General features: G+C 40.8%; 1 protein-coding gene across 1 annotated transcript in view; it reads right to left on the reverse strand.

The window, feature by feature from the left end:
* Nucleotides 1-26285, reverse strand: part of LOC131440752 (cadherin-12-like) — a 43505-nt gene that overhangs the window by 8982 nt on the left and 8238 nt on the right. Inside the window, exons 2-11 of the mRNA XM_058614661.1 lie at nt 19414-19538; nt 16559-16728; nt 14526-14645; nt 13084-13251; nt 12775-12962; nt 7382-7635; nt 5845-5981; nt 3953-4074; nt 3555-3669; nt 593-844 (exon numbers count right to left, since the gene is read on the reverse strand). Coding sequence (XP_058470644.1) covers nt 593-844; nt 3555-3669; nt 3953-4074; nt 5845-5981; nt 7382-7635; nt 12775-12962; nt 13084-13251; nt 14526-14645; nt 16559-16728; nt 19414-19538 — 1651 coding nt within the window. The remainder of the gene's footprint in view (nt 1-592; nt 845-3554; nt 3670-3952; nt 4075-5844; nt 5982-7381; nt 7636-12774; nt 12963-13083; nt 13252-14525; nt 14646-16558; nt 16729-19413; nt 19539-26285) is intronic.

A 26285-nucleotide genomic window follows, 5' to 3' on the forward strand; every position in this document is an offset into this window, starting at 1 on the left:
TGTTAAATTTCTGCAGACATTATCTCATTGTTGGTTGGTTTTGTAATCTCTAGTTGGTTGGTTTTGTAATCCTACACATGCATCTCAGTCTACTCGAATCATTTGTCTTTTAAATCCCTATTAATGAGACGCCACCACAACAGTGTCAAATCTTTTTGACAGATGCGCCGCACACACGACTGTGGCACACAGCGCTTGCAATATACTGAACCTGTACCAGGCTCCTCTGTCATCATGTTTTTCTTATGCCACAAAGGAGTTCCGCAGCCTTGAACTTGACGGTCTTTGTAGACTGAGACAATGCACCACCATTTTTCCTGCATCCGTGTGTGAAAGCCACATCACAAACATGAGTACAGACACAGACACACTGATACCAAAGCAATCATTGCACGAAGGTTGGTTTGGTTTGGATGCACAAATCCAATCCAATCACTCGCAACAACAATGACATGGGCTCATTAGCCAGATTCAAAACTCGCTGTCCTAAGAATGGAATATAATACAGTATAATAGAATAGAATAGAATAGAATAGAATGGAATCATCTGTTTTTCTCATATAAGCAGTGCAGTCTTGTAGAAGGAGCTTACCAATGAGCAGAACCACACACAGAAGAATGGCCATCAAAGCTCCAGTGCTGAGCCCCACGGGCAGAAAGATGGCCTCTGCTGAGCAGGTCAGCAGCGAGCCCCTCGTCCCACAGGAGCACACTCGGATGGTGAGCGTGCCCGTGCTGCTCTGAGCCGGGTAACCGCTGTCCTCCACCACGATGGGAAGAACGTAGACGTCCTGCAGCCGCCGCTTGAAGCCCGACCGCCTCGCCACGATGCCGGCGGTGTTGTCTGGAAACCAACAGAGGATGAGGTTGTGTTACTGTTAATGGAGTTTGCATGTTCTCCACATGTCTGCGTGGGTTTCTCTTCAGCTATTCCAGCTTCTTTCCACAAAGACATACACATCATGCTCAGGTCTATTGACTTAATACACCTGAGCACAGGTGTGAATTTGAGGGTCCTGAGTGTTCTCCAGCTCTGGTGTAATGTCAGCTGGACTTGGCTCTTAGACTTGGATATACAGTATAGATAATGGCGGATTCTGCTATAAAACACTGCATGTTAACATTTCATCTTTTCTGTGTACATATGTATACATACACAAAATATTATGTCGCTGTAAATGTGTACTGTAATTTGTTGTTTTAGAAATAATCTTGGACAACCTGCAACAATAGTAATCAAAATAATCTGTTAACAGCTGCATCTTCTCCCGGCTGTGAAACACTACACTTATAATAAAAAATAAAGTCATTTAAAATTGTATAAATGCATTTGGTTTCCATAAAAGTGTCACAGATATTTTAACATCATTTCTGGAAAACAGGAAACTGTCTTTTTCCTCTGATATCTGTGCTATTTTGAAGTAATTGGGGAAATTTGAAATTATTTATAAGCATTTCTAAATGTGGCTGTGCACTGAAAAACGTATTGTCCAGACTTCTGAAGGTTTGTTTTTTTTCCTTCTTCCAGAGAATAAAAGTAGGTTTAAACTTAAAGGTCAATATTTCCCCAAAGTCTCCCACACAGCCTAATGCTTTCCCAGCTGGCATCACAGCCTCGTTTTTTCTCTGTTCTTTTTTTTTTATTTTTAGGTTATTTAGACTTCAAGGTGTGTAGTTAACAAATTCTTTTTAACAAGTATTTTTTAAAATGGCCTTTCCTCACAGTCAGGAACACAAGTGGGATTATAATAAATTCAACTGTTTTCTTGGAGTGAAATAATAACAACAATAATAATAATAATAACATTAATAATAATGTAATGCTTTAATGAAAAGCATATTCTATAAGGAGAGGAAATCAAATGTCAGGAAATGCCCTCTGCAATCATTTCCATTGAATGTGACAAAATGGTACTTTCATGCTACCGTTTATATTTACAGAGACTGAAAAAGAAACATGAGTCATAACACATCTGATTAAATGATACGTTTAACTGATGCCAACAAAAACTTTATTCCAGTTACATAAAGAAACAGCAAGAACATAAAAGTTCATTGCAATTGGACAGGTTTGCAAATCTGTGTGTGTGTGAACTCTTTAGGACTTTGTCTTGCATAATCACCTACCTTGTCAGGACCAGGAGTCCTCACGAGGACGCACACCAGATTCCAAAGAGGCAGAACCTAATTTCTCACGAGCTGGTTAAGATTATGACTCATTAAGATTAGGATTAGGCATTAAATAACACTCTCTTAAATCGGTGCAGAGTCCTTAAAAGTAGAGCTGTGCAAACCTGCGTGTGTGTGTGTGTGCGTGCGTCAGGAAAGATATGTTCTCCCTGCACTCGACAGTGATGGAGCTTGACAAGGTAGAGGCCATTAAGGCACCTTGTTCCTGTTCCACACACACACACACACACACACATGGCCTAGTTCCCTCTGTGGCTGCAGGTCCTTGTGTCTGACTCGATCAGACATGATGTTGATTGTACAGAGGTACAAATATACCAGCACAGAGCAGTGAATGTCAGGTGTCAGGTGTTGTGTTAGGAAACAGTAAGTAAACGTCAGCAGAGAACTCACTGTACTGTGTGTCACACAGGTACATGTTGCCCCCTAGTGGTGGAGATGCAAACTAATCTCAGTGCTGCCTCACGGAGAAGAAACTGTTTTTAAAAAAGGGACGAGGTTCTGTTCTCTTTGGGTTTTTATTTCTGTTAAGGTCCAGTGTGTAAAATTCAGGTGAAAATAATTGTTTTTGGGTTGTTTTTTTTTTACCCCAGAATGAAAATTTCACATTTATATCAGGAGCCAGGTCAACTTTACAGAGGCCAGCCTTTTGACCCGCTGTTTTCTAATCATCATTTGAGTTGTGATGCAAAAGTGAGGGCTACATGTGTTCTCCAATACACTTGAAAGGAAAGCGTGAGGTGAAGAATATTCAACATGCAACTTGCAACCAAAAATTGCTACTGGGAAACGTGTAAAACATGCAGGGCAGGATTGAGAAACCCTGCTCTATTCTCTCTCTCCCTCTCTCTCTCTCTCTCACTGGGTGCTCAGGCTTCCTCCCACAATCCAAAGAGGTGGACTATAAAAAGTATAGTATAAATCTATGAAAAACATAATGTAGAATCAAACCCAAACAGCAGCAGAGACATGAATCAGTTCTGCAGGAATCATGGTCGGAGCTTTAGAACATGCAATTACAACCTTTGGCATCTTGGGGGCAGTGCAGAACAAGTTTTGAAAACAACACATGCTGCGACAAACTTTTAAGAGAAGTGTTGCTCATTTATAAATGAAGCTGTATCTGTAGGTGTGTTTCTAAGAGTATAATCTCTTTCTGATGTTTGTTTCTTCCCCACTCCAAAGGGAAATATGTACCTCATATACAGCACAGCACAGTTTGTCACTACATTATTGTTTGGTGTTCAATGCAATGGGGGCAATGAAAACCAACCAAGACAGTGAGGTTTTTGGGGGAAAAGAATGAGCTGAGACCTTTCCTTCCACATTGACAGTTTATCCCCAAATCTTCCCCTTTTACCTACTTCCAAAATCTCTGACAGTGAAGTTCCGGTTGCGCAGCTCCCTCGGGACCTTGAAGAAGAACCTCTGACCGACAGGAGGAAGATCCCTGTCCACGGCGCTCACCGTCTGGATCACCTGGTCAGGGAGCCAACCAAGAGAGAACAATGAATCGGGGATCCCCAGAGAGCAAAAGTTGGCAGCTTGTGCAAAAACCAAAAAAAAAAAAGATGTTTCAAGACTGCTGGCAGAGGAAAATGTCAGGAGGGGAAAAAAGAAAGTGTAACTCCAGCCTGGAGGTGCATGTTTTTAACAGTGATATGTGCCAAACCACTAAATATTTCCAGTGAATATTTAACACATTAAGGTGTTTCTACAAATCACAGATCCCATCATACCGATCAGTCTCGGTTGACTTTACCTGTCCGACCTTGGAGTTTTCACACACAAACGATTCTGAAGGAACGGCCAGCTCGGGCGGGAACTCGTTCACGTCCAGGACGTTGACTGTCACGGACACTTTGTTGGAAAGCAGTGGGTTGTCTGTGTGGATGCACAGGAAGTCGTCATACACACATGGTGGCATAGTATCACATGACATTTGTATATGATGTTGAAGATCCATGGTTAAAGAAGCGAGGTGGACACATTCATAGGTAAACTGAAGAAAGTACTTTATTTTCGACAACCTGTCTGATGTATCTCATCTTATTTCATACACATTTCCATTTAAATGTATAAGTCGACTGCAGTGAAGCCACAAATTGCAGATTGGGGAGACAGACTTGAAGTGTTATTTCAATAAACGTTTATTTAATTCAAGCAATACTGTGTACTATCATTTGTTATGATTAAAGTGATTTATTTTATCAGATGGGATTTTCTCATCTCCTTTTTGGATTCATGAGTGTGGGCCAAAAAAATTGAATTAAATTCTCTTCACAGGTATTTGGGTTTGAATGGAGGCAGATGGTCTGTGCGTGTGTGTGTGTGTGTGTGTACTGGTATTTGGTGCATCTTTTTAGGACCTTTTTCTGGCATAAACACTGACCTTGTCAGAACTAGTTGTCCTCACAGAGACCAAAACCTGGCCCTAATGAGACATAACCTCATTTCTAAGGAGTTTTTGCTATAGCATTTGAATTGAAGGTTGGAGATGAGGCTTTGTTTAGGCTTTTCCAGAATAAATGTAAGTCAGTGCAGGTCCTGAATATCTCCTGTTCCGATCATCCTTCTATTTAACTTGATAAAAATCCTATTGTTTGAGGATTTGTATCGTTCCTCTGCGTAATGGGCAGAAGTCGGCAGAGCCCACTGCCTCCGCAAGGAGCTTACAGGAGGAAAGCAAGTGGTTACGCTGCTCGCAAAACTTTAATAACTTAAATTTCCACCACAGCAGCCGCAGCTGCACCTGTAGTCAGCAAGTCTGCAGAAAACAGAACATCTCTTAACAATACTGTCTGTGCCATAACTGTATTATCTGACATTAAAGAACTACGTCTTCATCTGGATCAGTCGGCTCTGGACCATTGTTCTCTGGATGTCATCGCTCTTCCTTCACTGGTTATGTTATCCATTATTGATCAGTGTCAGCATTAATAATCAATCTGTGCCTGGATATTTAATCTCTGTGAATTTTGGCACTAATCTGAGGTGTGAATAAGAGTGTGTATTGTGTGTGTGTGTGTGTGTCTGTGCCTGTAACAGCTTTTAAATCAGGATAACACACTAAATACATGTAAAACTAATTGGCTCTGTGGTTTAGTGAAAATTAAAAGTGCCAAGTCACTGTAGCAGCCTTCCAGGAGGAAGCTGACTCATTCCTTTGAAATGTGTGCGCAATCGCCCGGCAGGCTTTTTCATTACTTTTAATACATTTCTAATTTTTAATTTCTCAGTCTTTAATTCATTTTTGACTTTTGGATAATTCTAATGTTTCACATTAAACTCTTGGTTGACTTAGTTTTCTTACTTAGTCAAGACACTTCACACACTGTATGTTCTCTGTTGCAGAGCCCACCAGGAAGGAAAGGATTGACTTTCTGATCTGTTTTATGTTCCACTAAGGCTCAGAAGAGAAATGGACTTTCATTTTTGTTCGCCTGTGCAATCCATTACCCTGCATCTGTTGTTTCCTTTCCTATCGTACCCTCAATGGCAACGACGTCGGCAGATTCACTGGTCAAAGGTTTCCTAAGTGCAACTGGTTCGACAGCCAAATATAATTTGGCGGTGAGAGTGGCGAGGATGTCACTTAGCTGCACTTACAAGTCGAATATTGGACGGAAAACCTTTTTGTTTGGAAATACTTACTGACTTTGGTCGCCACCACAGTGATCTTGTGCTGTGGAGCCATCTCTCTGTCCAGGTAGTCATTAGAGGAAATGGTCCCCTCGACGGTGTCGATGTCAAAGCAGCTGTCAGACTCCGCGTCCCACAGCAGAGAATACCTGCAGAGATGAGAGCGCTCGACATGAGAGGGGAACAGGTTCAAGTGGAGAGCTGAGTGCTCTGTTGTCAACTGACATGGAGAAAAGCTGTCACAGAAACAAAGAGAACAGAATGACACGGAAAAAAGTTTTATGTTTTTTTTTTGGTTTTTTTTTACCCCTTTTGTATTTATTAACAGTGACAGGAAAGGAGAACCATGAAATGAGGTAGGGTGAGGTAATGAAATAAAGTTAATGGCGTGGCCTCGCAGGAGTCTAACCTAACACCTGCTACCCAACGCGTATGCACTCAAACACCCTTCACTTTCCCTTTTTTTCAACACAAAATCACAAAACAAAAGACCAAAGACACTCACTGACTTCAGAACTCAGACTTCATGAAAAACATGTGGAGGATCTCTTTTAAATATGTTTTTTTAAAAAACATCTTGTAAAGGCTCAGCTTTTGTATCGACTTCTCTTTGAATTGCATTCAACCCCACACATTTAGCACTTTTAATATTGATGCAGGCCTGATTTGTTGGCTAATTGACTTTATCACAGGAAGGCCACAGGAAGGCTGAGGGTGAATGTTGTTTTCTCTGATCTCCCCAGGGCTGCGTCATCTCCCCTCCTTTTATCTGGTTCATGCACAAATGAATGGCACCATATTATTACATTTGCAGATAATCATGTTATCACACAATGATGACTGCGATCATGGTCCTGTCGTGAGAGGTTTCATCCAGTGGTGCGAATCCTTTTAACCTTTTTAAACATTGATGTAGATAAAACAAAATAAATTGGCCCCTTACATATGTGTATATATATATATATACTGTATATATATATATTTATATATATATATACATATATATATATTTATATTTATATATAATAAAAACCCCTTGAAACTTGAACCTTAAACCTTGATAATGCAGAAACTAATTTTGAAATTTCACTGTGTAACTGTAAATGCACATATACACACATGTACTGTATATTTTATGCCAATAGAGGGGGGTGGAGTGGCTCAGTGGTTAAGACCAGTACCCTGTGTGCGAAAGACATCATGGTCGCAAGTTCGAGTCCACTCCTGGCTGATTGTACTTAATCCCATTGTAAGTCGCTTTGGATAAAAGCGTCTGCTAAATGACATGTAATGTAATATAGGCCAACAATGTATTTCTACAGCAAAATGACTTCATGTGTTAATGCTGCATGTGTTAAATATGGACATTATTCTTCCAGGAGGGATTCCCAACTTTCTGGAAAGTGAAAGGGAAAGAATTTGACATGTTAAAACTCATCTATACAATCACTGATCAGGAGCAGAAACGGCCAAATATAAATACCAAAACCATTGTTATAGCACATGTGGCTGTTATGTTGTCCCCACACAGTAATGACGAGTCTGCTACCTGACAGCGCTGCTGCTGACATCCAGGTCGTGGGCAGTCACGGAGCCAATGATGGTCCCCGGGGGAGTGTCCTCGTATACGTCCATGGAGTAAGACGGCTTGGTGAAGACCGGAGGCTCCTCCATGTCCAGGACACTCACCTTCACTGTGGCCGAGTCTTTGAAAGGCCCCAGGTGGAGGAAACGAGGGTCCAGCTGCGCGTTGGAAGCCTCCACCTTGAAACTGTATGACTTTTTGGTTTCATAGTCGAGGGTCTGTGGAGGAGAGGAGAAGGCGGGGACATGAAGGATTGATCGATTTGCAACAGAGGCAAATGAAAACCCTTAGAATATCACAGTTCTTTCACTTCAAACACAAATCGGTTAATAGCACACTACAGTTCAGGTACTATGTGTACTCTTTTTTTATTACAGTTACATTCCATTACTGGTTAACTTGAATGATCTTTAAAAAAAAAAAAATAGTTGGGAGAATTCTTTTTAAGAATATCACATGTGTGATAACAGTGAGAATATGTTGTGCTCCCGAAACTCAAAGATGGTTAAAAATGAGGTGTCCAGACACAAAACACACTATTTGTTGTTTTGTTGTTGATTAGATTATGTGAATTTGCACTAACCTGAACCTGGAACTGAGCTATTTAACAGTGATGTGGTTAATGAAAGAGCGAACAGCATCTCAGGCAGCATTCTGACTGATTACTGGATGCTAATGTCATATCTATCCATCTATGAGTTGCTCACTGCACAGTTAGACACACGATGAACACATTAGTGTAGATAAAGGAAACACAGGTATGAGCAAAAAAAATAAAAAGTTAATTAAAATGATGATCCTCTTAAAGATGTTGCCTCAGCCTGAGGTTAATTATCAAGGCTGATGCACAGAAACAGAAAGACTAAAACCTTTCATTATACTATTGTACAATATGTGTAATCTCCACATAATTAAAAGATAATGTCTTCCTTTTTGTGCATGCTGTGTACTTCCACATGTAACACACTGATACTGAAAAATAATTACACTTCACCATTTATAATTCAGGAAAACACATTTTCATTTCATTTCTACACTTTTCCATCACCTGGTCAAACAGCCTCACTCATTATTTCCACTTCCTCCTCTCCTTCTATTTCCCTGGTCTCTGTATCAGGTTTACGTGGGCAGACTTCTTCTTCTTTGTTTGTGTTAAAAGAAAAGCTCAATATGACTGTGTCTGTAATGCAAAGACTTAAGTACACATAAAAGTGTTAATCCAAAGCCGAACAAGAACAGCCTTTTTTTCCTCTACTTTAAAGCAAATCACTTATTACGTCTGTTTTTTTCAATTGCTACTAAACAATTTCTGGCCATTTGTCTCTTGTTGGTTATTCAGCAGAGTTGAAGCGTTAGGGTTGGGCACGCTACCAAAGGATTGGTTCACTTTTAATGAATCCGTGCCAAATTTCGGTACTTACAGAGAATGTGAGAGCTACGCGTCGCAAGACTACGAGAGCACGACAGCAATAATGGCGAGCCTAAAGTAGTCGAAAGTGTGGCTGCATTTCACACAATTAGACGCAGATGGCGCTCAAGGCGGGCCGGGACCCGATGAAGCACCTGTGACTCATTGAAAGTGACGACTGCTGCATCAGCTACCAACGCTAGCAGTGCTAGTAGCAACAGCCCTGAAGCAGGTCAAGCTAGGAACGTTGACAACCAAATGAGCGGTGAATCCACCTCATCGACACGTTCAGGTAATTATCAGCTAACTAACTCGGTGACTAGCCGGGGGACACAATGAGTGTTGTTTCTTTTTTTTTTATTTTCAAAAAGTTGTGCATTGTGCAATATTTTTTTGTTGTGGAAGAGAGAGGTCATGTTGTTGATGACCTGCTCCTAAATGTTCTATATTTATTTATTTATAACCAACATTTATTTATGTATTATAAATATTATACATAATATTTATTTACTGTTCTTAAATCTTCTTAATTAAAAAACTGAAACTGAGAAGTGTAGACTTTGTTTTACAACCAAACAACATTTTAAAAGTACCGAAATAAGGTACTGTTTGGTACCGGTACCGAATTCCAGATACCGATACCGTATCATTTCAATGAACGGTACCCAACCCTGTGCAGCACATTATTATATTATTTCAAATTGCTTGTGATGAGGTGCTAATGGCTCTTTTATACTGTAATATCTATTTTTTGGGAGAGGCCCTGAAGTATCCACCAGTTGTACAGTGGATGGATAAACGGGGTAGCAGAGTTGTAGCACTGTGACACCAGTGTCATTAAAATAGCAACCTCTGAACTAGGCGACCACTGAACTGAAACACGGTAAATACGTTCCGTTCTGCATTCTTAGAACGACACCGAGGTATCCCTGCGTTATTGTTGCATAGCAACCGTGACTGCATCCCTGATCAATTAATTCCTCACAGTAGATACTTCAAAGGACAGGATTCTCGGTTTCCCTATGTCTAATCACCGCAATGGATGCACTGATTGATTTGGACGTGGAGAAAGGTCGATTTCCATTCTTCCCCCTCACACTCGTCTGTTTGTGAAAGCACGGGAGAGAGGGATGCAGGAGACAGACACTTTGATATGGAAATGTAGCCACAAACTGTACCAAGACACATTTGTATCCACATCAAAGTGAGTTTGTATAATGATGCTGTAGCCGTTTCACATTCCCAGGCTTGACTGTTGCTCCTTCTGTGCATCAGAATCAAACCGTATGAGTGCTTCTGGTTTTGCTCTACAATTCTTCAAGTGACTGACCACTGCATCACAACAAGAACGCTGCCGAGGAGGCTGTTCAAAGCATCTTTAAACACAAAGAGAGAGAGCCGAACACGTCTAAATCTCTTCACAACCTACACAAACACACATTTGACTCTTTAGCTTTCATCTTCTCACTCCCACTGATCTTGTGGGAAAGAAAGACACTGTCGTTTCCCACTTAGAGCCCTGTGCCAGTCACTTCCAGTGAGCGTCATGTGTGGATGTGCCTCAGTAGCCAAGCCTGTACACAACGTTTGCAGTCACACAGAGATTTTCATTTTTTTTGTCTGTAAAGTTTACCAGTGTTGTTTCAAGTTGTGTTCATATAATAACACAAATCAACACAACAATTGCTTTACTTTGCCCTGACGTTTCGTGTCCCTGGTTTTAAGATCCACTCTTCCCTTTGAACCGATCCCCTCCTCAAACATACGGGCCGGAGTGACAACACACCGTTCTCTCAGAAATGAACCTCAACACTTGCAGGCTCTGCAGCTGCCAAGCAAAGTCTCTGAGGATGCACAAAACAGCAGCCCGAGAAAGTCTATGCAGAGAACGTTACGATGCAAATGTCAAACCAACAGCACTTAACTTGGACTCCTGTGGCAAACGAAAAAGCTGCTCACTCAGAGATGGATTTGGGGATTTGGGAGGATGCTTGGCAAACTCCAGCCTTATTCTTTCTCCACCTTTCCCTTAGGTCCCATCCAGACCTGGTATTAACATCCAGTCTGAGTGATCCAATCGCATGTGGATAGCACTGAGCTTTCAATTGACTCCTATGTGAACCTCACTGGTGGTGTATTTAGACTCTGAAAGCAGAGAAGGGGTAAAATAAAAGCTGAGGTTGAGAGTTAGGGGCCACAACAAGGAATGAGGTTAGGGTAAATGTCCAGGTTAGGCTTAGAGGATATCGCACTCTGATCTGATCGTCAAAATGCTCTCTTTTAAGGCGTTCTCTTAAGGCGAGGCTAAGGGAAAGTGACAGAGCGGTGGCGTGTGACGCTCTTGGAACAAAAAAACGGGCTGAGAGCGAGAGAGAGAGATCTGCTGAGGCTCAATCACTTCCCTTTTCAGGAGAAAATTATCCACACTGGCATCTGTGTTTTAGTTTCGGTAAAACATAAAGCATTTCCAACCTGGCAACCCGGGTGTTATAAGCTGTGAGTTTATGTAATAGGCGGTTTAACAGGTCAGGGTTGCAAATTGAAATTGTGCATATTATGCCCGATCATAGTGTTTCATAACTGCGAGTGAGTTAAACACAAAACAGTGAAATTTATTTAATTTTCTCAAACAAGAGACTTAGCTCTCACGTCGTGTGCCCTGGTTTAGAAAAGCGTCTGATATAAAGAAGTCTCGGCAGCCTTGTGATGTTAAAACGCATGATGTGATACGACTTTGCTCCACTCTGTGTGTGTGTCTGTGCGTGAGTGTGATGTCAGGTGCTATACACTTCCAGATGGAGCATTTAACAGTTGGTGTCATGTGTTAAGGTTACACACACACACACACACACACACACCTTTACTTTCCTTTCTTACACACACTCGCTTCTCGCTGATTCTCCATCAGCTCGGCTGACGCTGCAAACGTGAAGACTGTTTTGTGTGCATCGGAGTGTGCTGTCCTGCCTGTGTGTGTGTGTGCTTTGTGTCTCTGCGTGTGTGTGTGTGTGTAAAGGCATTATCTAGCCTAATAAGTTGGTTCACTGGAAGGTTAAGAGGCAGATTGATTGGGATCACAGCCAGATCAGCACATTCCTCCCTCTCTTAGATCACTGACAGCACATCACGGGGGGAAATGCTGATGACTGCAAATTTTCCCTTTACTTTTTTTTTTTAAATACATAATGAGGTGATACCCTTAGAAACGGAATGTGATGTGAAGAAACACTATTTGAAAATAGAACGATGAAAGTTATTCCCAGTGAATTGCCATATTTTTTATGTCTGTGACATAGTTACCTTAGACTACATCCATACTACTCTGTTTATATTTAAACATGTGTAGACAGCATTTTTGACCACAGCTCTGTACTTTTTTGCATCCAGTGTTAATATTCATAGGGAGGTGGCTGTAGAGAGAGTGGTCCTCTAATTAAAACGCTAGTGTTTCCATCCCCTACTTCACTGATGAGACATGTGCTAGACATAGAAGTGTTTGTGTACTGTAATATGAAAGGAGTTGAGTGTACTACTAGACGAGAACAATGGTATTGTACAATAGATGCAGTATTATTTGTTATGGTGGTGGCAGGTGGCTCATCTGCAGCCGTAACAAAGCTCTACTGATTCCACTGACAGACATTTCACTCTGCTGCTCTATAACAACACCAAACACAGAGGCAGTCACAGAGAACTGCTGTATTTGTATCATCAACAAGCATCAGAAAAGGTCAATATAAATCGTGTCCGATGTACCTGCAGAAGCGGGTGGTGAGTGTGGAGCTGGGTATGGAACTTCATCACTCTTGTCAGATCACGCAGTAGATGTTTGACCAAGAATCAACAATTCATTTTTACCACCATTCGTGATTTCACAGTTAAAAAAACCTACATTTTAGCGGTCCAGATATGGATATTGATGCCATAGAAGAGTAATGACTGTATGTACCTGTTTTAAGACAATGGTGCCCTCTTGACTATGTCGATCTGAGATGATGTCAAACATGTTGCCCTCGTCCCCTGGAACGATGGCATAATCCACCTCTGCGTTGCTGCCAGCGTCCAAGTCGTGGGCCCGAATGCGACCGACTGGCGAAGCAAGTGGTGCAGACTCTGGCACCCGCAGGTGAAAGACACCTGAGACAATGACACAAGTTATTCACATGTAGTAACAGACAAACCCAACCAGTGAGTGGTTATCTTCATTTTCTTGAAAAAAAGGACACTTAATCAAACCTCACTGTTGAGACTTTCTTACTCTTTGCAAAGCGCGGTGGGTTGTCGTTGACGTCGCTGAGAGTGATGTTGATGGAGGTGGTGGACGCCAGCCCCCCCAGCTGACCGCCCATGTCTTTGGCCTGCAGAATAACTTGGTACTCCTCTTTCACCTCTCGGTCCATGTTGGCCAGTGCGGTCCTGATCACTCCTGGACAAGGTGAGATGGGGGGAGGGGAGGAGTCTTTCATTGACTTATTTGCACCTTGTTTCTGCATAGCTCTGTGTCTGTTTACTCGTGGGTTATAAAAATGCCCCAAAACAGACAAATATTCAACTAAAACTAAATGATTCATTGAATTTCCAACGTAAATCCAAGTGAAGGAGTCGTGATATAAATCTTTATAGAACGTGTGTGCCCCGCTGTGACTTAGCAGTGACTTATTTCCATCACTCTTGTATACAGGTCACATTTGAATACTACAACCACTGTACAATCACATAAATGCTGTTTATACTGAGGTTATGATTCAGACAGTTAAAGTTAAAGGAGAAATGTCTTAGATTAGATTGTAATGGTTCCCCCTGGTCCCATTGTTCGATCATTGGCTACATACTCGAAATAAAAGCCCGATCGGAATGAGAATATGTCTGTCAAGTAAACATGTCAATCCCAAAACTCTGATTCGATGCAGCCTATTCGGAAACAATCTGGTTTAGCGTCTGATCCATGTCGACGTGACGTGTTTCCATTGTGTCGCTGCTTTATTTCCATTCCAAAGAAGAATAATGAACATACAGAAAGGTCACAGACGTGGAAGAGGAAGAGTATAAGGCGATAGTGGACAGTGATGGGATGAGCAGACATATGCAGTGGAAGTGAAGCTTCTTATTCTTCTTCTGCTTCCGGAGAGATTAGATAACACTGGGCATGTCACAGTAGCCCATTCCAACACTCACTGCACTTACACACACCACAATTGGAGCATTTCATTTTGCCTCCATGTAAGAATGAAGACATTTCGCACATGTAAATACAGCTATTGTTCGATGCTCCCGTCCTTCCTTTGACCAGTGTTAGAAGCCTCGTTACAGGACTGTATCATCAGTGCTGCATGTTCTCATTAAGAAAGAGAATAGTTAAGTGCACTGTTCCTCAGGTGGGAAATGAAACGTGACATTTGGAGTTAAGAACGATTACAGCTCAGCCGAGATGTTACGCCGAAGAACTGACAATCTCCCCCGCCTATGTTTCAGCACCTGTTTTAGGGACCAGGACCAGGACTGAGGAGAAACTCACTCACGGGGCTGCTCGCTGTGTCATGACCGGTTCAATTTCATGCTCGTGAAGGGAGGGAAATGCAGCTGAGAGTGTGAGCTGGAGGTTCACAGAGAAGTCACAGATCTCTAATACAACTGTTGAGGAGCTCTGATTTACTTTATCGTGGAAGCTGTGATGGAAAACGACAGACATGTTCTTCTCACCTGTCTTGGGGTCCACAGAGAAGTAGGGCTGTCCGTGAATGATGCTGTACACGATGCGTGCACTGTTGCCGTATGTGGGGTCATCTGCGTCTGTGGCTGTCACCTGTGTCACATAAGTCCCTAAACAAAACCAACCACACACACACACACACACACAATTCTTGGGCATTTGGAGTTTATATCAATATTTGATGAGTTATCTTTTCAGATTAGGTTAGGGTTAAGGTTGTGGAGATGGTAGGGGATGGCAAACTTGGTCTGTTGGTAGAGTGTCTAAATCTTTATGCCCACACCAACTTCCGTTCAAATCTGATTATTTTTGACAGATATATGATGTTTTTTATACTTTTGCACGTAAGTAAGAGACAGGGATTTCTTGAAAATGTGTCAGAGGGTGGATTCTTAATTACCTATCCATCAAGAAAGATTCAGATCGACACTCAAAAAGTGTAGACAGGAAATGGCTAATAGAGGGCTAAATGTGTACGGTTAGGGTTAGGTTTATGGAGATCGGGTTAAGGTTATGGAGAAAATTTGATAATTTTTTGTGATATAATCAGTGGGTAGATTCAAAATTCAGTGTGAACATAGCTGGGTACCTATTAGCTATCCATCCCGGAACAAATCAGATTGATCCCTCAAAAAGTGTAGACAGGAAGTTGCTAAAAGGCGACCAAAGGTAGGGTTAGGGTTAGGGTTGTGGACACTTGGTCTGTTGATCCTACGTATAATCCCCAAATCTTCAAATCTTTTGATGTAATGATATAATTCCATGGCCTTTATTCAATGAAAACCTCCCAATCTCATATGTGTCTGTCCGGTACTTTGTTATAATAATAATAATCATCATAATAAAGGTACTGCATGGTGTTGTTCAACTAAGCCTAAAACATGAGCCGAACAAAACAGGACTTCTCATAGAAGGGATCAGGTTTTTGTTATGCGGAGGCTTGTGCTGTTTGCTACCATCGCTAATCCACTACACTGTTTGTTGCTGTATTTGAGTGTAATAGAGACACAGCGAGGTCAAGCTTCTCTCGGAGCACTTTAGTCCTGAGCTGAAGCATTAACAGCTTAAGGCCTAAAGACCTTGACTGTTAAATTACCTCCCAGTAATGTGTTTAGCAGACAGATGGGCAACTACTGTTAAGTCTGGCTTTGTTTGTGTGTGTGTCAGTGCTATGGTCACAAGCACATTGCAGAGTGGACAGAAAATAGCTTAGTTAACACATAAACATGTAAAGTACATAAAACTACCGGTGCTAATGATGCTGCAACCCATCCACCCACCACCAGTCACTAGACTTGTGCCACCTTCCTAGAAACATCATTTTCTTTCACCTCCTTAGTTCCCCATACTTGAACCGGCCCCCATTCCATGTGTCTTACCAAATCATGTCTCCGTGTGTCTCACTTTGTGCTATTCTTGTAACCTTGCTTGCTGCCAGAATGTTGTTGTCTGTTTGTTAACTGCCCATCTGCCTGTCTGTCTGAAAGCTTGGTTCTACTTGCTATTATTCTATTAAAGTCAACTTTCAAAGTAAAACAAGTTTCCTGAACTTTAGTTGTCATCTTTCCATCAAAACTGCTTGACGCAAAGGTTGCTGTGGCTATGTGAGCATCCACGGGCGTAAATCAAGGGCGTAGAATTCAGTTAGTAATGCACACAAATATACATTCTACAAAAGAGCAGGTCATTTATTTTTAACAAGTCAGGTTTTCACTCTATCCCATGTTGGCCATTTTAATAGCAATCAGTTTGATCCAGTGTCGTCCATATCAGTTTGGCTTGTGGTGGAATACCCGCAGGACAATTATAAAGCAAAGTTCCAATTAACACTGCAACATTTACACATTCAAATTGTCAAAGGCACCATCCAATTTGTCCTGGAGTTATATTTTGTCACTATTATTTCTCTGTGACCTCATTGTTCTCCTTTTTTGGGTGGAATTGTCATTAAGTATGTAGTCAATGTAGAATATTATAGAGCATCCATTTTTCTTGGATTTGTGACAGCTCTGTTTTGTCGTACCTGTTGGAGACATCTCCGGCACACTGCCACTGTACGGTCCGTTGGGGAATCGTGGCTCATTGTCGTTAATGTCCTGCACCTTGATGATGAACTCAGACTCTGGCTCCAGAGGGAGGCCCGTGTGGATGTCAACAGCCTGAGCTCTCAGTGTGTAGTACGACTTCTCCTCCCTGAAAGTGTAACACACGTGCAGTTACTCCCAATTAAGCAATAAAAGTAGTTGAGCTGTAGCTTTGACATGGTTCCACGTGCAGTTGATGTAAGCCTGTGTTAACGCCAACACTGAGGGTTTAAATAATTAATACACACACACTACAAGCACATTGGTGTACAGTGGTGTATGGGTTTTCAGTGAATCAGGGTTAAAGGTGTCAAGCTCAGCTCGACACTGAGGGCTGTGTTAGAACCGTATTGTCATGGCAACAACTCATCATCTCACCCGACTTCTCTGTTACCTTTCATTCCCTGGTTTGTGCAGCTTCTATGAGATACTTTAGTATTTAATCTTAAATTCCTATGTATATAACCTGTTGGGTGAGAGGTGAAACCTTGAGCAAAATCCAGTTGTTTACAATCTATGCATCTGCAGCAACGCTCCTAATAGCCATTATTACTCTTTATTCTTTTTGTGAGAAGAAAATAGTATTAGAGAATTTCCTCATCTGAAACATAGAATGTTAAAAACAACAGGAACTTTACCAAAGTACGGGGTTACACAGGGCATCAGAGATGATAAAAGAAATTATAAAAAGTAAAAGGTGTGAAAGTGCAGGGAGGCTGTTCGCACGTAGTTTCTAAAAACGCTTGGAAAAAAACATGTGGAAAAAGTTAGAGGTGCTTTTCTCCAAGGCGCTTGAGAGGTTGCATATGTAAAGCTGAGAGGAGTGAATCTGCTGCTCCGGTCTCAACGAATTAATTAAACACATTAAAATAAGTATAAAATAAAAACAAAGAATGAATTACCAGCACTGCGTTTTCTTAAAAGGAGCTTTGCTGCTCAATGCCTCCGTGTATCCGATCCTTCACCAACTGATTAAAGAGCTTTGTTGGGATGATTGGTGGCTCAAAGTCAATTTCAGAGCAAAGACAACGTCTTTGGTCCAAGTATTAAAAGACACACTGAAAGTGCATGCTGCATTGCAAAAAGGAGATTCTTTTTTTATTTCACTGACTTTGAGACTGGTGCTTTGCAACAAATGCAATTCAGCGTTCAGTGTCACTCTTCTTTGTGGGAGAAACTGCATTTGTGTGCATTAAGACACTACATGAGTGTCCCTGTTCTAGAGCTCACTTTAATCGGGAAAGTCAACTCACTAACTGCCACATAAGCTAAAAATAAAGACATAAAATAATACCTGCAATAAATCACGTTGCAGTTGCTTCAAACATCTTTGTTATGTAGCAAAAAGATTGGGGTTGGGGATGCATAGAGCTCTCAGTAGAGTTAAAATCTCTAAAATAATGAGGCATAAGTGTTCGCCCTGTATGTTGGGTACAGTGGGAAAACACAAAATCAACATACAAAAAAGTAGCAAAAAAACAGGTAAGAAAGTATCTTAAAAATGCTATCCTAAAGGCTAAATCAATTATATATTTCTATACTTTTTTTAATTTTTTCATTTTGTTCGAATAGGTGCAGGTGATTTATAAAGATTCTGATATTTGACTGATCAAAAACAAAAAACATCTCTGTTTGAATCATATTTATCAATCTATTGGTTTCCAAACCAAACGCCATGACTAGGACTTTATCTTAAACTTTAAAGGAACCTGACAAACTCTGACAAAAGGGGTATAAAACAATTATGTGACTGAGGTGACAGACTGCCACATAACAGACTGACAGACTGCCTTCACCTTTTCCCTATTAGTCACTGTTTTTGGCTTATTAGCTCGTCAATCTGCAAATTAAGCAGCATCTGTCAGCAGGAAGTCACATCACATCACATCACATCACATAATACACCCTTAACATGGATAAGTAACCCACTTTAGCTTCACCGTCCTGTTTTACAGTGTTTTTGAAAACTTTTCAAAGACTCTTTTGTACTGCCGTTTCTATAACACCTAACATTGTTGTGAAAAGTACAGCTGTTTCTTAGAGATATACTATGTTTACATGTTTAATGGAAATGTCTGCTTTATTATAGATATACTGCGTATGCACATTATTGAGATGAAGTTCAAAGCGACATTTTTTTAAATATGGAGTGTATTCTTTTCTGTTCTCTGACTCCTGCTCAGAATGTTATCGCTGCATTTATGTGCGTCCGACGCCTTAAATTGGATAAATGTCCAGTGTAAGATGAAATCCCGTTTTATCAGATTGGAACGTTCACAGAATTTTTATATTTACAACCAACTATCAAGGTTATATCTTATATCTCTAAATATGAAGCACAGCTTTGCCCAGTCCAAGTTCTAGTTCAAATCCCTGTAGTGTTCCATTACTGAAGTACACTGACTACTAAAAGCACTTGGAAAGTGAATTTTACAGGTCATTATCACTCAAAGCGTCATCGTTGTAAGTTAATCCTTACAGTTGAAAGGCTCCGACACTGTCCAGCTTCTCGCCTGCTGGACAGTTTGAGATCAGGAACAACATGAATAATGTCATATCATTGTTATTTGCTGTCATTAAAAGATGCACCAATGTCATTGATCGACATGCATTCGAGGCAGAATCACTCACGCGTAATCACGAACAGACTTATGACATACAGTCATTTATCAGTTATTATCATTCATGATTTGGATCCAGTTGTGTTCATTGCTGCAAATCCTAATAATAATAATAAAGATAAAAACATGTATATGAGAGGAAAACAGTCTTATTATCATTTCTGAGCACTGACCTGTCGAGTCCCACCAGAGCATGTATGTCTCCTGTAATTTGATCGATGGTGAAGATGGACCCGGCTCCCTCCCCTGACAGCGTGTACTTCACTACGTTTTCTCCGTGGTCCATGTCTGTGTGCAGCTGCAGAGGGAAGGAAACACATGCACATATGGCTCCAACTGTAGTGGCAATCAGTCATTATAAAGTGTAATGTATTGCCAAGGTCAGTGTCGCGGGTAATACTGTGTAAATTGACGTGCAAGACACAACACGTGCTGCTTACAAAACGGTATAATATGCACATTCGATTTGCATGTTATACACTGAATACATTATTAGATACAAACAGAAATCATTGTTGAATAAAGGGAAATGGTGTGTCCTTTTGTTATCACTGCTTAATCAACCTTCAATGTATTGAAGAGTGCAGCAGTATAGTAGTTACATATTGTGACATTTCATTTATTACCTTATTATTATTGTTATTATTTATTCCATTAACTCCACCCAGTCATCTCCTTGATGAGCTTCCTATTCTGTTATTTCTGCAATAAAGTAAGTTCATCATCATATGATCTAATCATGTGTCACCTATATGTCAAACTGCAAATGCGTGTCACAAACTCACATGATTTTAAATGCAGTGGAATTGACCAACAATCAATCAGAGCAGAATAGACGTGGAACATACGATCAATGATATGCGGCCAACGCATCAAACCTGACCCACTTTAGAAAACCTGTTGTGATGGGACTGACCTGTCTCAGGATGGAGGGAAATTGGTCTGTTTGTGAGAACCAATAAATATGAGCTCACTGATCGGCCCCACTTGCTACCAAAGATGGCTAATTACCGTTACGGTGTGCAGACATTGAGAAACCAAATGCAAAAAAAGAAATAAGGAGGAAACACAGGGAGCAGAAACATGGAGAACAGGACCAGGAACACATGGAAACGCAGCAACATAAGCAAACCAAAGACACCGGTGAGCACAGAGACAGACCAAATACACTGAGGAGACAGTGATGATAATCAAACACAGACAATCACGAGGGAGGTTTTGCTCGTTTCTTGAATAATAACTTCAGTATGACAAACACGGGCATTCCTCACTCACATCCTGGTCACATGACGTTTGTAGCACACGTCTCTCTTTGCAGCCTGCGCTCAGTTTTGGGATTATTAGGGTTTTTAGGATTGTGTCAGATGTTATGATTTCCATTTTCCAATATCCAATCCAATCATTTTGTTTATTGTTAATCAAAATACTGAGCGGCTGAATGTAGCACCTGATTAATTCTATGAGAAATAAAAAAAAACACAGTACACAAAAGGCTGCTTTTATACCAAATATCATCCGGTTCAGTATAGAAAAACAAATCAAATAAAGATCCTACTTTCTGTTTACAATGTGTCCAATCTTAAGATGAATTGCTATTATTAAGGTTATTTTCTTGAGCGTCCTTCAGAGCCAAAAAAATACATTGTATCACGTCATACAAGTGTTAAACTGACTTTGACATGCAAAAGTTTTTTTGACAGCCTGCTGGAGCCCGGGCTTTGATATAAGATAAGTAAAAAAAAACAACACACATGATTTAATAAATGCAATCGACTACCGCAACTCCCATAGTTGGCTGTGAAATGAAACTGCATAATAAAGACATGTTCTCTCTTACACAGCCTCGCTTTTTAATATGAGCCCATTACATTACATTCTAGAAATTATAATAAATCAGCGAGTGCTCGTCTCCACTACGTCTGCCCAGGAGCCAAATCCTCAGGAATAATCAGCAGGACCGCACTCCAATTACATGATTTATTAATGGGACATTTCAGGGAGACACCATTTCCCAGCATGCAAAACCAGACTATGTTAATAAAAGTGAACCCTGTCCTGCTGGTAGTTATTCACACCGCTATCGCCGCTGTATCGCAGACCTTGAGCAACACATTTCTGTTAATTAGAGATAGTAAATCTTTACATCCACAAAAGAAGCAATAAGTTCCAAAACTGCACACAGAACATTATTTTCGGAGTGAGAACAGTGAATTCATTACATTTCTCCAGGAGCGATCCAACCATTGTTGTGCAAGTTCGCAGCTAAAGACCCAGTGGGCTCCGAATTGCGAAGTGAATGGACCTGAATACTGATGCATTTTAATTATCATCAAGTTGAGCTGAGATGTTGATGGGTGTGCCGATAGGACCTCACAGCAGGACGAAAAAAAACAACACGAGATAATACACAGTCCTCAGCTCTCGGAGCTGCTGTGAAATCAAAGCAATGGTGTTCTTCTAACATTAGCCCATAGCCTGTGCAATATTGATGATTAAATACATATTTGAAATGTGAACACACACACACACACACATGTCTGGAACATGGAGCAGTGAGGGGTGGAGAGCAGACATGTACAATATGTTTGATACGTGTATAAATGTATAAAAAGTATAAATAAAATCTCAGAAATCTCATGCATTTTCCAGAGTGGTAGAAGATGGATGGATGGATATTGTAAGATTTCTCAGATGCTCAAAACACTCTCAGGCTTAGTTGCCTGTAATTCTTTGGCTGATACAGTGCCGTGTAAAAGGATAGTTTACTTGAGCCAGGTTTCATTTTTTGATGAAGCCATCTGCACGCTCACCCCCCGCTGTGCTGCCAGACTGGCCTCGTTCAAATGAACGACGAGGCTGTTATTTCACTCCTAACTAGTGTTGCTGTAAACATCGTTACTCACACATCCAAAGTCAAGATAGATCTTATACAAAAGGAGCAAAACAAGGACACTATGGACCAGATGAAGAAGAAATGCCAAAGCCAATAAAAAACAACAACATGCTTTGCAGAGTCATTTTACACTTAACCCAAAGGTGGAAAACCTGTGTAAACCTGGGATTAAATGCGTTTTTGACCAATATGTTACTACAAGGGTTAGCTTGTCGTCCTATTTAGTGGCTAAGGACCCATATTTCTGTGTCCGTGTGTCGCACACCTGCAAATAAACACAGGATCACTTCCAATATCTAATCCTCACTGGATTGCAACACGGCATTAATAAACCACCACCTCAGCTCTGCATGTTAGCACAGATGGCAGCTCTAATTAGGTGCCCATCAAGGCAGAATCATCCTTTCACAAACTTACATCGCTTTACTCGACCACTTTAATCTTCAGTCACTCTGTAATTAACAGTCAGACAGTCATTTTACAAGTGACACCAGTCACTATCAGGTTTATTTTGTCTCCATATTCAGAGAGTAAGTTTAAAGCCGATCCATTCATTCATTAACTACTGCTTCTACTTTAAGGGTGGTGGCAGAAGCTGGAGCCAGTCCCAGATGAAGTTTCTCGCCCAAATACTGCAAACTTAACTTTGAGGGTCTGGCATTCGTATATATCTGGCATTTGAAGACTTAACTATATGGTCCATACGCTCCAGAGAGGTCATCTCGCTAAGCATTAGTGCCTATACAGTGACAGATGGGGGTGCCAATGCAAAGGTCAGGCAGACGTACTGTATGTAATGAGGGCAATGAGGTGATATATCTTCCCGCCCCCTCCCAAAGGCTATAAAAAAAACATGTGGAAGTTCTGCAGCGAAGTAAATGGAAATGTATACTGCGTTAATAATTGATTCATCACTATGTACAATTGTGTCAACCAATTTGAGACTTTTGTGCTGACATTGCACAGATCAGTAGACAATCCGTGTGACGTTTGTAGGGTTCCAATTTGTGGTTTTGTGTTTCTGTCATTTGTTATAACCTGTGTACAGTATATCAGCAAGGGTATAACACAATGGGGGAATGAACTAGAACCCTTTAAAGAGTTTATTCCAGTTTGTCCACATAGTGTTTGAAAAAACCTTTATGAAGTTACCAAAGCATAGGTTTTTTTTGACGATGATCAGCAAATAGGTCAAAGTTCCTTGTTCCACAGCCTTGTTCAATAGCCAGTTAATGACCAGACACGCTACAATTATTTTAGATCTCAACAAACAAAATAGATGTGAAAGCACAAAGGATGTGGGAGTGGGATGAATCGATATCCCTGTTGGCAATGTTGGCAATCTTAAAACCAAACAATTGTTTGCTTTGCCTGCAGTCTGTGGATTAGTTGTCTGACTTTGTTCAACAACAAAAAAAAAAACAGATTTAAATGTGAGCAAACCTACTAAACCTTTATCGTTTGTTGCTGAAGCAGAGATGTTAAGTTTAAGCCACCAAATGTAGAGAAGGAGCAAGATTGCAGTTATTAGAAGTGGACACACAAGATGAGGGTCTTAAAGGTCCTAGCTGTCCAATATCCAGAAGACCATTTGAACTTAAGGATGAATCGATTACAAGTGGGTGACTGAAACACAATGTGGCCATAAATAAATAATTCATGAGTTAATTATGAGAAAAAGGTTGAATACAAATGTCTAATTTTGATAAATGAATGAGATTATGATATTTTGCATTTAAAGGTCAGCTATACTTTGATAGTTAACACTTCCATATTTAACACTATTGTGACTCAGAAATACAAGAGGAGACTGTGGCCATAATTCCCTGTAACTTTGCAATCACAAGGTGGTTATTCACTTTTTAAAGAAAGGTCACCTCCCACTTTTAAGAAACAACATTTTTAGACTTATTCAGTGGAATCTGACAGCAACACACACACATTCAAACACTCACACTACACGTCTACTGTACAACATTACATTCCCATATTAAAATGCATTAAATATGCTGTCATTGTGTCTGTTCTTATCACTACGCCAGAGGCTTGGAGCACATAAATAAGAGAGTTTTGGAAAGGCTGGATCCCTGGATGCAAAGGACTAAAGATTTGGAGCTGGAATTCTCTGGAGTTTCAATTTAACATAAAATATGTGTGCAACCTAAACCTTTCCAACGTGATCATCAACTCTGATAAAGAACATCTCCTTCTAGAATACAATCAATGTCTGTAGACTCACTTCAATACGAATCATTAACAGTCTACTAAACCTTCAAGTTAATCTAAAACTACAATTATCCCAAATTTAACATAATCCCAATTTCACCCAGTGGGTCACCGCCATGCACCGACACTGACCATTTGAGTCAGGCGTGTTGGAGCAGAGAAACATCTAAAACATGCAGGGCCGTGCAGGTCCCCAGGACCAGGATTGAGACACCCTGATTTACCCTTGCTTTTTGTCCGCAAAAAAAAAGTCACACCATATTAAGGTCCACACAACATGTGGAGCGCACACACACACACACACACACACACACACGCACACAGTTCTGCTAAAGTTGCACTCTGGGAAATACAACCTTATTTGTCACAAATGACCAGTGAAGTGAAAAATGCAGGGAGGTTCCACCTCAACCTTACTGTATGCACACAACGTGTCGTCAGCTGCATGCCAATGTGTGTGAGCACTGCACACGACTTCTCTACAGCGTGAATTTGTCTCTTCAGTCCAGGGTAAATAATTCTTTCCTCTGGAGGCGTTTTTTTTTGTTTTTGCAATGGAAGAAAAAGCAAGTGTGTGATTTCTACTTCCTCCCTCCGCCTTGCTCCTCTCCTCTATCCCGCAAGACTCCACGTGCCTGCAATTCAAAACAGCTCATTGCTTTAAAAAATGAATGCTATTCCGAACATTTCGCCACAAAAAAAATAATATACACTCACGAAGCACTTTGCTTTAACGTGATTCATTCACACAGCCATGTGCTGTGTGTAAAGATACAAGAGAGGAGCTTCAGTTAATATTACATCAAGCAGCAGATGGATGGAAAAAAAATGTAATATCAGTGACTTTGACTACAAGGTGATTTTTGTCATGTTTCAGGGGACTCATTCACTATAGATGCTCTAGATTCCCTTTCTTACAACGTAGCCAACCAAAATGAAAAAGGATCCCATTGAGCGGCAGTTTTGTGGAGAGCAGAGAAGCATCTCACAACAAACAGCAGGTCCGAGCGTGTCAAGGTGGAGGACCCACGACCTCAGAGGCCGCGGCGTGTTCCACTCCTGTCAGCCGACAAAAGACACGTGAGGCTGCAGTGGACACCGCACTCACCGACAGTGGACACCGTCAACTGAAAAATGCAGCCAGCAGCATGAAGCCATGGAGCCGACCACTGCCACCACTGTGCAGAATCGACTGCACAACAGAGCCTTTTTGACTGTATTTGCAGTATTAGCATGGCTAATAAGATGTGATCAACAGAGATGTATAATGAAGTAGTAACTACTTCACTACTTAAGTACTAAAATGCTGTATCTGTACTTTACTGGAGTCATTTTTTTTCTCCTACTTCCACTTGTACTTTGCAGGGCGAAAGCCTCTCAGCGGTCCTGACGTGCTAACCAGTTAACCAGGTAAAGGGGCGATGGACTAATCGGACTACCAAGTAGCAGGTTGACTCCGAAGTTTCCCTCACCACAGCTGGCGCTCAACTCGCAGTTTTATCTGATAAAGCGGATGATTTCTCAAACTTTAAATGGGTAACTACATAACACAATACTTTTACTTTTACTTTCAGTACTTAAGTACATTTTAAAATAAACTACTTGCAATACTTAAGCACAAAAAATGTACTGTACTTCTACTGAAGTCACTGTTTGATTGAGTACTTTTACTACTCAAGTCTTGGTCTCGAGTACTTTATACATCCCTGGTGATGAAAGCACAGTGACAGGGTTTTCACAATTCTTCACGGCACTGATGTCAACATGCAAGTTACGAGTCTCTCTGGTTGATGACAGGCTGACCAAGGACCGCAGACCAGCTTATTTCAGACGACACCATTTTCTACAATATAACAAATAAAAATAATACTTCAATTTAGTTAGCTAATTCAATTTAAATTCTGTGAACCAATTTCTTTTTTTAAT

This window comes from Solea solea, chromosome 1 (genome assembly GCF_958295425.1).
Source record: "Solea solea chromosome 1, fSolSol10.1, whole genome shotgun sequence".
Taxonomy (NCBI): Eukaryota; Metazoa; Chordata; class Actinopteri; order Pleuronectiformes; family Soleidae; genus Solea; species Solea solea.